Raw genomic sequence first — 12,113 nt, 5'->3', positions numbered from 1 at the left:
TCAAGCTCGATGTCGAAATCGGTGCGCTTGTGACTAGTCAAATGTGTATGCGTGGTATTCTGCAGGACATCCTTTATCGAGTCCTCTAGGTTATATGATGAGCCGTCGGTACAGCAGTCTTCCATTAACATTTTGAATTTCGGCCAATCGGTGTACTTGAGGCCTCTTGAGGACTTGGAGCTGGTGAAACCTTCTATACACAGGTAAGTTGGTATATGGTCGCTGCCCCGCATTTCCAGATCCGAAAACCAGTGCACTTTCCTGATAAGTGAGCGAGAAACCAATGTAAGGTCCAGGCAGCTGCTATAGGCTGATCCGCGTAAATATGTAGGGCTTCCATCGTTACAAACGCAGAGTTCGTACTCGGAGGCTAAGGACACCAATTTTCTTCCTCTAGAGTTGTCCCTGGAGCTTCCCCATAGGAAATGGTGGGCATTGAAGTCGCCAGTGATCACCCATGGCCTTGGAGTCGATGTCAGAATACCGCGTAAGCGCTCGCAGTCAAGGCGGCTTGATGGAGATAAGTAAGCTCCGATAATCGTGAAAGCAACCTTATCCTTCTTCACAGTAAGGCACACATACTGATTCCCTTCATCAGGCGAGACTCTGTGGTGAACGTAAGTGAGGTCATGGCGCATGAATACAATAACTTTGCTGCAGTCTCTGTGAGTGGAGGACATAAAGCACTCATATCCTGACAGCTTGATTGAAGCACATAGGTTGGGTTCACAAATCACAATAATGGGGAAGCGGTTCACAAATACAAATTGTCTAAAGTCAGACATGCGCGACTTCAGTCCTCTGGCGTTCCACTGAAAGACAGATGCATTCTTGACTTCCGCTCGAAACGACGGTGCCTCGCTGGCCATGGTTCTACCTTAGAGCTGCAAGCACCGGACTCAGGGTGTCCAGCACATGCAGTGCGGTCTGCGCAGCAGAAGCCTTCATATTACTCAGTAGGACACGCATGGTACTCATCAGCGATTGCAGTAAGCTTATCACTTGATCTTCATTCATTGCATCACTGGTTTGAGGGGTCGTCGAGGGCGGCGGGATTTGATGCAGCTCCGAAGTAGGTTGACGTCGTGGAAGAGAGGGCCACTGTTCGGAAGGCGCGACTGCTGTCCCTTTCTTCTGTTTGGCAGTATCCGTCTTCAGTGAGCTCGGTGTTCGTGAGTCAGCCTCTTTGATAGAGGATGACATCTCTCTATCGGTAGAGGCGTTTTTCCGTGATGGTCTTCGCCCACGACGCCGTCGTCGGCGTAGTGTAGCGGCAGCTTCCTTGTGTGTTGAATTGTCACGCACCATACGCCTGAGTACCGCGTGCTCGTTTCGCACCCGCGGGCAATCTTTGGATGAGGCTTCATGAGCACCGTGGCAGTTTGGACATCGTAGTATGGTGGCACTGCAGGCGTCTTTTGAGTGAGACTCAGCGCACCGCGGACACACAAGTTTGTTCTCACAGACACCTTTTACGTGTCCCATCTTGAAGCACTTGTAGCATTGCAGTGGCTTCGGTATGTAAGGACGCACTGAGTGGCGAACATGGCCAACTTTGACATAAGAGGGAAGGCTGTCTCCCTCGAACACAAGCCTCAAGCAGCGTGAGTTGCCGAGTCTGGTAATGTGCGTAATGCGGGTGCCTTCAGTCGCTGGCTTTATTAGTATTGGCAGGTCATTAGCTGAGATGGAAAGATCCCCATCATAAATGACGCCAACAGTGCCATTACAACCTGTAGCGACCATTGGCCGAACTTTCACGTTGCCGATTTCTGTTATGTGCCGAAGGCTTTGCAGTGCGCTACGGTGCATAACGTCTACAGCAAGGACATTCTTTCGTGCATTGATCCTCACGTCTTTGATCTCATTCGGCGCGGTTTCCTCGAGAAGCACAGAAAGAACTTGCCTGTTGAGGAGTCGCAAGTTAGATGCAGGGTCTTCAGGCATAAACAGCATGGTGTGCGGCCACCGCTGTGGTGCAGTCTTAACGGTGGAAACACTTGCCGACGATGCCGTTCGCAGCAGTCTTCGTTTTGTAGATCGATTCATGACGACCGTGAAGTCATCATCCGATGACTCAAAGCCATCCGAATACAAATCGGTTGCCTCACTGTCGGTGTCGCTGGACGCGTTGCTACGCTTCCTGGATGACGAAGTCCGGCGCGACGGTTGCACGCCTGGAACATTCTCAGGTGTGTCCTGAAGCATCACCGCAAAGGAGGGAGCGGCAGCTCCCAGGATTTCGAGGAAAACAAATTGAAAACACTGAGACACGGGCACAAGCGTTCTGTGAGAGAATCACTTCGTCGTCGTCCTCAGTGGAGTGCAAGCTTTCTCCACTCGGTACGGCCCAAGCCACTTAGGAGCGAGCGAGGTTGAGAACCCCTTACTGGCATCGCTAAGGGCGTGGTTGCGCTTCAGGACAAGATCGCCCACCTCAAAAACTAGGTCGCGATGCTTGCGGTCATATTGGGCCTTCTGCTGAGCCCTGGCCGACGCCAAACTTTGCCTTGCTTTGCAGAAAGCTCGACAAAGCCTGTCCCGAAGTGCCGACGCATAAGCAGAGCAGTCTGGCGGCGCCTCCTCGTCCTCGAGCTGGCATTGAGTGACGCTGGTCACCGGATTTGCCAACTCCCTTCCAAAATTTAAGAAGGCGGGCGAGAAACCAGTTGAGCGACTCTCGGATGTTCGAATAGCGAACGCGAGCTCACTCAAATGGTCTGCCCAGTCCCTTTGACTTTCGGCAAAGGCCGCCAACATCGGTTTGAGCGTACGATTGACGCGCTCCGTCAAATTGGACTGGGGATGGTAGGGTGAAGTGGTGCAGTGATCAATTCCGAGGGAACGGCACGTGACACCAAACACCCGAGCGGTGAAATACGAGGCATTGTCACCTCAATTCCCACATGTGTTACAAGCACTCAAAACTTGCTTTCGTAGGCTACGACGCACGCGCGCGAAACAGAGACGCTCTCGACAGCTTCAGTATACTACACGGCCGCCGCTATGATTACCCGCCAGAACCCAAGATGTTGCCATGCCATCCGGCTCGGCCGCTTCGTTTGTTCCACTGCCCTAGCCCTTTCTGACTGCACTAGCGGGACAGGCGGGCGCCGGGGCCTCGCCGCCACGTCAGCGCCGCAGCCACCCCGGCCAACCGGCCACTGGTAGGTGTTCTGTGACCTGGCGCGACCGTCGAGACGGCGCCTCCCCTCTGCCTCGCCTTTAGATGGAATGCGCTGCGTACGGCAGTTTTGCATTCGAGAAATTGTGTGCATCTTCGGAGATGTTTTCCTTCCTCTGTGGGTCGCGCTCACGCGGAGACTTCGTTGGCTCCGTGCCCGCACTGACGACTGCAGGGGGCCTTATTTATGGATCTGCGGACGCGGTTAACGTTCATTGTCAGTGTGCTTACGCAGGGTTATCGCGGACAGCTGAATGAAATGGTAATTAACAAGTTGCGTTGTGTGTGTTTTTGTACTAGCCCGCGTTATGTGAATGATAGAATAAATTATCAAGGGTGATTGGGCACTAATTGCACATTGTATCTGCACTGTTGAAGGCATAATAAGCCACCGAAGAGTGAAACGAGGTTAGAGATTGAAATGGCGATGCGAACAGGGTCCGATTACGCAATCGCATACTATACTATTGACGGCGAAGCTCAACCGTCCTCCAAGCTTTCCTTTTTTTTTCTTAATGGGGCACTGAGAAAGCGAAGTTTGCACACAGCTTCGCGCTTGAGAGGTCATGAGATTAGTTAAGGTTTTCATTCAAGGCAACCTTCACTTGAGGGACAACGCAGGGATAGAAACTGCAAAATCGCTGCGCACAATGTGCGTAGCGCGCACAATGTGCTTTCTCTCGCAGGCCATTTCAGCGTGTTTTTTTTTTTTTTTTTTTGTCGCTTGCGCAGTGCATGTCTTTTTTCTGAACCGGCTCGCGCGGCGATTTTCGTTAAAGGGTTTCTCAAAACCTTGTTGCTTTACATGTATTATCAGCGCGTTGCGTAGACTGAAGGTGCAAGAGGTAAGTGCAGCAAGAACGGTAGCTATAGGGACAGGCAGTTCAAAGTTATTCTGCATAGAAAATTCAAATCACAATAAAATAGATGGCTACCCTCAACTCGAGTTTTGCGCAGTCACCTCCCCCCCCCCCCCCCCCCCATCTGATGTAAGATGGCTCCCCCAGTTTCCAAACTAACTGAAGGCTTTTACGTACAGGAAGCTTACATGCCATAGTGCCCGTTATTTCCAACGTATTGAGGACGCTGTTGCGATGGTTACAAATATTTATCACACTCATAGTAACTCACTCATGTTCCTACTCATTGCTACTCACTCTCACAGCAACTCACTCACCTTCGCAGTCAAGTCTACTCACACTCATGAGTACTCACCCACATTCGTACTTATTCCTACTCACATTCATGAGCTCTCACTCATTCTTAATCACACTCATGAATACTCACTCGGGTTCATACTAACGAATACTCAAACTCATCAGTACTCACTCATGTTCAAACTCCTACTCACACTCATGAGTACTCACTCACGTTCATACTCACTCCTACTCACACTCACAAGCTCTCACTCATTCCTACTCACACTGATGAATACTCACTCACGTTCATACTTAGGGATATTCACACTGATGAGTACTCACTCACGTTCAAATTCACATCTACTCACACTCAAAGTACTCACTCACGTTCATACTCACTCTCACTCACAATGCTCACTTACGTTCATACTCAATTCTACTTATGCTCAGAGTACTCACTCACATTCATACTTACTTATACTCACACTCAGAGTAATCACTCACGTTCATACTCACTCCTATTCACACTCAGAATACTCATTCACGTTCATACTCAGTCCTACTCACACTCATAAGTGCCCACTCACGTTCATACTCACTTACACTCACACTGAAAGTACTCATTCACGTCTATTCTTACTCTCACTTATACTCATGAGTACTCACTCACATTCTACTCAGTCCTACTCATACTCATCAGTACTCACTCATACTCACACTCACCATGTTTAAATGAGTATGAATGAGTGTAAGTGAGTGTACTCATGAGTGAGTATGCCGAGCTATGTATGACTGTAATGTGGCAGACACCCTAGCCCACCTGCTACTGCAATGCAAAGGTAGCGACCCAGCGACACAAGCAACAGCATTAAATGCAGACTTAAACCTCCTCAGTGAAGCGTGGGAGGCTGCGATCTCCAACCCAGACCTCATCAACCAACGCCAACTCGTCGCACGGGTTGGCAGGCGGTCCAAGCCAGAGGGTTCCTGGAATAAGGGACTTTCCCACATTCACTCTTCAACCACCTAATAAACGCTTTCTCTCTCTCTCTCAGCTCAAAATGAAAAGATTTTAAAAATTTTTGTTGCAAATCATAGGACACCCAACAACTTCCACAGTCTAAATAAAATTTCGTATGGGGCCTGGTGAGAGGCCCTTTAAGTTCAATCTCCGTTGTGTTGGGTTCGCCGTCGATGTTGCTGACGGTCCCCTGCAATCGTCGCTCCGACGGGTTACGGTCAGCGGTGTTGCCATAAACCTTTTGCGGGTCAACGTCGTGGCACGGAATCTTTGCCAGTTAGGCCTAGTGCAAGAATGGCCTTCTCAAAGTGAACACATGACGTTCGGGGGTTGCTGCAGGCCAACACATGAAGGGGGGCTGCTGTGGGTGCGTCCAGATCAGCTGAAAGATGCTGCAGCCCCTTCGAGGAGCTTTGCCCAAGCGTCATCAAGGTCAATGGCTACACCACGAAGTGCCAGCGTCGCGGCTTTTGGTACCAAATGCCCTCTGCACCTGTTGGTAGAGTGTAGCTGCCAATGCGACCCTCTTATCCCATAGCCACACAAGCAATGCCAGCAGGGTTGTCTTGTATTACAGGTCATATCACACACACCAAGCCGTGTACTCGTCCATGCACGCGCTCATGCCTCTTGCATGCGCTTCTCCTGCTGCTTTGTTGTGGTAGTTTTCTACACCATCTCTTTATTTGTAAGTAGCCCTATAACTTTTATTTTATTTTAGAGGCATAATAAAGAACTGGTGCTACCAACATTAATCTCAATGTCATGTCATACAGTGATTGGAAACTCAGTAAAATCACTCCATTGTTCAAAAATGGCAACAAAGCATCCCCATATAACTACCGGCCCATATCGCTTACAAGTGTCCCATCCAAAATTATGGAGCACATTTCATTTACCAACATCATTAATCACCTCGAACAGCACAACGTCTTTCACCCTTCCCAGCATGGTTTTCGAAAAGGCCTGTCGTGCGAAACGCAACTTGCTGCCTTTATCCATGACTTGCACACAAATCTTGACCGGAACGTCCAAACTGACGCCATATTTCTTGACTTTGAAAAGGCTTTTGATAAAGTTCCTCAGCATCGCTTTATGACCAAACTTTCTTTGCTGAATCTCGACCAATTCGTCTCGTTCTGGATTAACAACTTTCTCACTGACAGAAAACAATTCGTCGTCATAAATACAGCTAGGTATCAAATCTCTCCCGTCCTCTCCGGTGTTCCCCAGGGAACAGTACTTGGCCCCTGCTTTTCCTGATTTACATCAACGACCTTCCACACTGTATTACTAACAACATAACATTATTCGCCGACGATTGCGTTATTTATGCAACAATCGCTAGTCATGAAGATCAAATAGCTTTACAGACCTAACAGCCGTTCAAAATTGGTGTCACAAGTGGCAGATGAGTTTAAACATTTCTAAATGTAGATCAGTGTCTTTTCACAGATGTACTAATTTGTTAAAGTACAACTACGCTCTACATAACAGTTTTCTACAACCGACTAGCTCATATAAATACCTTGGAATACATATCTCAAGTGAGCTATCATGGACCCTCCACATCAATCACGCCATTTCAACAGCTAGTAGATTTTTAGGTTATACCCAAAGAACCCTGAAGCTTGCTTCCAGCCATTTAAAAATATTAGCTTTCACCACAATAATACGCCCTAAATTGGAGTATGCTGCAGCAATTTGGGACCCACACCAGCATTATCTCATCCAAAACCTAGAAGCTATCAAAAACTGCGCTGCCAGATTCGCCTTTTCCGATTACTCATCGTTCACCAGTGTAACAGACTTAAAGAAACGTGCCGCATTCATCCCTCTTAGTCAACGCCGAAAAACTGCCCGGCTCGTATTATTCCACAAATTCTATCACGCATCCCCATCCAGCATTTACGTCACCCAACGCCCCTATTTCTCTGCTCGTTGTTGCAACACTATGCAAGTACATTACCCTCATCCCAAAACTACCACATTTGCCGAACCTTTCTTCATTCGGGCAGCTAAGGAATGGAACGCCCTACCGGATACTATTGTTAGCATTCAGGATGCCGAAGCCTTTAAAAATTCCCTGTCAACCATCACTGAACCGTAACAATTTTTTTTCCGGGTGACTTACCATGCTGATTCTTGTGTAATGGTTTCTAGTGTCATCTTCCTAGTATGGCGTATATGTATATTTTGTGTACTTGGCAATGTTTTGTACCTTATAAGTGGTATCTTTTGTCACTGCAAAATGTTTTTATCTAGAGTCTACAAACAAATGTACCTGTTACCCCCCCCACCCCTCTCTTCTCTTTTTTTGTTTTGTTTGTTTCTGCCGTTTCAACTATGTCCTAAAATTTGTTTCTTGTTTTGTTGCACATCCAACTTTGCTTTTACCTATTTCTTGTATGCCCACCCCTCATGTAATGTCCCTTCTGTTAGGGACCCTTGAAGAAAATAAAATAAATAAACAAATATTGCTCGAATGTGTGTCATTCAATAATACGAAATTTCCCCAGGAGTGTTCTGAGTAAAGTAGGACTGGAAATTCTGGTAAAAAAAACACCCTGCCCTCAATGGCCTCATGTTTTGCGATTAACAGTTATTTGCGATATGCCTACTTTTCAATACTTTTTTACATATATCTAAAACAATCTTTGGTTACACAGTATCAACTTTTCCAGTAGAAATACACATAACAGTTTTAAATTTGCGCAGTATAAGAAGTGTAAGAATTGAAAACTGACCAAAAATGTGACATATTTGAGGTCGATGACGTTGTTCATGACAAGGTCATTGAGGCGACCAGGGGTTGCAATGACTATCTCCACACCAAGGTTGACGGTCTGGATCTGCTCTCGTCGACTGCCACCTCCATAGATGCATACGCTGCAAGGCATGGCATTAAATACTGTCACCTCAATGAAAATCTGGTCAGAAAATTATCAGAACTTGTTAACTATCTGAAGTATGTCACTGACACTCCCTTCTGTGCTCTAAAACTACTGAAACACCGCACAGCATGGTTAAAGAAAAGTGGTGCCTTCAGGCAACCTACTGTGTTTGAGTAGCAAACAAAAAAATGCAAAACAATTCTGTACAATAAAGACCTAAATGCACTGTTGTTAGCAATATCAGTGAATAGCAAAGGTGACAGAAGACTTCTGTATTGTACAGTTCACAAATCAGTTGTTCAACCTTGAGTGAAACCAAAGTTGGACATGATTAGATGTGCAAGATAATGTTATGAGGGTTCTACAACAAGACGTCCAGAAAACTGCAGTTGCGATCAATCTGATCAAAGATGGAGAGGATTTTAAAGATAATAGTCTTTCTTGGGGACTTTCGGCCCAAGAATTTTGGTCTGTCTGTGCATTTGTCTGTTTGTCAACTCTTAACGGCGCCGGGTACTTGAAACGACCGACCCCATCCGCAGCGCCCACCATTGTTGCTCTCACACTTGTGCAATCGTCAATTAAAAAGCAATTATTGCGCATGTCTGGGGCACCATAACAACACGTATATATTCTGCATGTGCACCTTTTACTGGAAAAAGCATACATAAGTAATTTTAAGGACCGTAGCGCTTATCACGCTGCGCTGACCATGCAACGCTTGCACGAAAAGGAGAGTGTTTCCAACGCTTTGCTAAGACGAGAGGGTGGTGGCACCTACCTGTCGCCTTACGTTCTACACCTTATCATCTCTGAGACGGGCACACACACTTGTCTCAGAGCCACGTGCTCCGTTTTCTAAGAAAACTACCAGATGGCGCTCATGTCTCACGTGTGACGTGACTTGATGCGCTCGTTCGCCTCCGCTGCACGCTCGAGGCACTCTAATGCAGCGCCTCCAAAATACCATTCACCGATTTTCTTGTGCAGAATATCAAATAAATGTTTTGTTCACTCTCTCCACAAGCAAGACTATCGTCTTTCGACACTTGCAGATAACATGCTGATACGGGGCCAATTTTTATACTTGCAGCACAACACACCACACGTCAGGACTTCAATGGTACTACAACTAAGCCGAAAAAACGTATTAATATTGCAGAGAAAGGGACATATAAAAGCTCGACCCACCAGCTTAGTTTCAGCATCATACGAAATGTAACAAAGGTATCTTTGCATTGGCTTCGAGGGCTACCACTGGAAGCATTGGTGCCACTTTCGACGTGACTTGCTTGGCAGGATCCCATGGTCTCAGGAGCCGCTTCGGCTGCTTGTGGAGCGCTGCTGTGGCTTTGTAAAAAAGTTTCAAGCTTCACTTGCACTGCGCTCCATAGAGCTTTTCTCACATTATGAATACAATCGAACCATCTGCAATAAGAGTGGTTGTCGCCGCAAGCGATGAACATGCTGTTCTTGCTGCTCAGAGATGCAATGCAGTCCGCTGTAATCCTGCACCGGGGTCCATGGGACAAGAGATTGAGCGAATAGTGGATTATGGAGCGAAGAACCAGCAAGCAGTCGTCGGCTACGGGTCATGATTACAACAAGCACTTCAATGACGATGACGTTTGCTACTGTTGAGTAGCAGAAAGCGCGTAATGAGATCATTGTTCGCACGCACTTTGTGCCAGTTAATGATGCTTACCTCTCGAAAGATGAAAAAGGCCCTGTCTATCACCTCATGCAATATCATCTCGGAGCATTCCCGTGCTACGTCTCAATCGTTGGCCCCATGTTCAGTGTCCACAGTATGGGCTGCAGACACTTCTGTTGTTTGGCTATGTTGGATTTAAAAATGCACATGGTTTCTTGTGCGTCCTAGGGCACTGACACGAAATTTCTCGCTTTTTATTTTCTTGCATCATATGATAGGCCAAGTGCCTGGGAGTGTAAGAAATGTATTAGCAAGTGTGAGTGTGCCCTGAAAAATTAATTACAGCATGCTTTTAAAAGCTTGTTTTGGTTAGTACTACAACCTGACCAGGTGGTAGCATGTGCACCTACACTGTTTCAGACTCCGCTTACTCGCTTCACTTGTACGCTGGATGACAGTGACCGCACGGCGCAAGTGGTCTATCAAGAAGGCAACGCGTAAAGCCATACTGCTGCGTGAAGTCATCAGGATTAGTACTATGGCCAGAAGTCAGTGTTGATGTCATTAGGTCTGCCAAGAGAAAATCGTCTTTAATATTAAAATAAGCTATCAACATTTGCTGAGCATCACACAAGCTCAGAATTGTCTCTATATAAAGGAAATTGGTACCGCAAAGTAAAGTCACCTTTGAAAAAAAGGTGTTTGTACCCCTTTATGATGATCAAATTTCTTATTCTCTGGTTAGTAAATGTGTTGATTACCCCCTCCCCCCTCCTGCAAAAAAATTTTGCACCCAACACTTCTTACAGCCTCCGTGACCGGCCCATTTATGATGATGGCTATGAAAAGCGACCATGTCATGTGAACATGTCATATTGTCACATCACATTATGTGGCACCATGATGATGGCATGACGATAGCACATATTTTTGCAATTCGTGACATCATAATGATATTATATGATGATGTCATCAAGTGACTTTTTTTTCTTTTTCATTACTCGTGCTGACAACGTGGGATGCTTGCAGTCAAATTTCCAGGTTGATAAGGCACTGTCACGAACTTATCTCGGGGGCTCTTAAAAGGAATAAAATTGAGAGAGGGACGCGGGTATGGCAAAGTAAACACTTTATCACACCAAACAAAATGACAAACAGTAATCTGACACTCAGAAGTAACTCCCAAAAAGAAACAAGTATGTCCACAATAATCGGCTATTCGCAACTCCAGAAAAATCCTTGTGCTTTAAACGATGGTAGAAAAAACAAACATGGCTGTGCCTAACGTAGTCAACTCGACACTTTTGCTCAACGCTGTGAAGAAGTTTCCTGATTGTGGCGTCAGATTGCATTGCTTCTTCGAAAGCAAAAGGGTGCAGGCCGCGGACCGCTTCACTGTCATCGACATAAAGGATTCCACTGGTGAAACAGCGTAAATAGTTGCGCTGTGCGCACAAACATTAAGCCTCTTTACCGAACTGCATCAGATTTACTTCAAGTTGAACAACCTGTCTATCAAGCCCTAGGTTGGAGAAGGCAACTGCACAAGTGTAGTGGGCCTCTTCGAAAGTGCTAGAACTTTTGCATCACGTTTTTGCACTGCATGCTACAGGCAAAGCTAGGCAAGGCCATAACAGTTTTCGATGTAACTATGCTGCGACTCATCCTGCCAACTGCCAATTGCATGTATCCCATTGAATTATGTTTTCACGTAATACAATGAATATGCATGCCGCTCACTTGATTACAGAGCAGAGCTATGTCTTAGCCAGTGTATCTCGAGATAAGGCAAGTCATATTTGCGATTGTAATAGGAGTGCTCCTTTATTTTCGTTCGCCGACCAATGTTACTACAGTAGTTTTCTAGTAAATATTGTTACATAAAAATGACACGAGGCGTGTCTATTCAGAATCTATATTCACACTGATGCGTATAGCGTCGACTAAGATGGAGGATAGCACGCACAACCGACAGACCACTTCCTCGTTGTCGTCTTTTGACCGCTGACATGTCGTGGGTGTCAAATGGTCACTGTATGAGGTCAAAACCTGGCAGAGAGCGTCGGCCTGGTGAGGCGAAAGCTCCGATCCAATCATGTTTCGAAAAATAGCGTCGTCTGAGCTAGGTGACGGTGAGACTGCGCTTCGATCAAGAGCAGGTACATTGACAACACTGACATCGTTCTCTGTTACGGCAGTTAGCTGGGCTAGAGAAATCTGG

General features: G+C 46.4%; 1 protein-coding gene across 2 annotated transcripts in view; it reads right to left on the bottom strand.

Moving 5' to 3' along the window:
- LOC119163317 (putative ATP-dependent RNA helicase DDX43) overlaps positions 1 to 12,113 on the bottom strand; it is a 244,512-nt gene that overhangs the window by 101,598 nt on the left and 130,801 nt on the right. For both annotated transcript variants that reach the window (XM_037415283.2, XM_037415282.2), the window contains exon 10: positions 8,092 to 8,233. In XM_037415283.2, coding sequence (XP_037271180.2) covers positions 8,092 to 8,233 — 142 coding nt within the window. The remainder of the gene's footprint in view (positions 1 to 8,091; positions 8,234 to 12,113) is intronic.

This window comes from Rhipicephalus microplus, chromosome 9, assembly GCF_043290135.1.
Source record: "Rhipicephalus microplus isolate Deutch F79 chromosome 9, USDA_Rmic, whole genome shotgun sequence".
In the NCBI taxonomy this organism is placed as follows: domain Eukaryota; kingdom Metazoa; phylum Arthropoda; class Arachnida; order Ixodida; family Ixodidae; genus Rhipicephalus; species Rhipicephalus microplus.
Note: the sequence above shows the minus strand (reverse complement) of the source record. Positions and strands in the feature narration are given on the sequence as shown.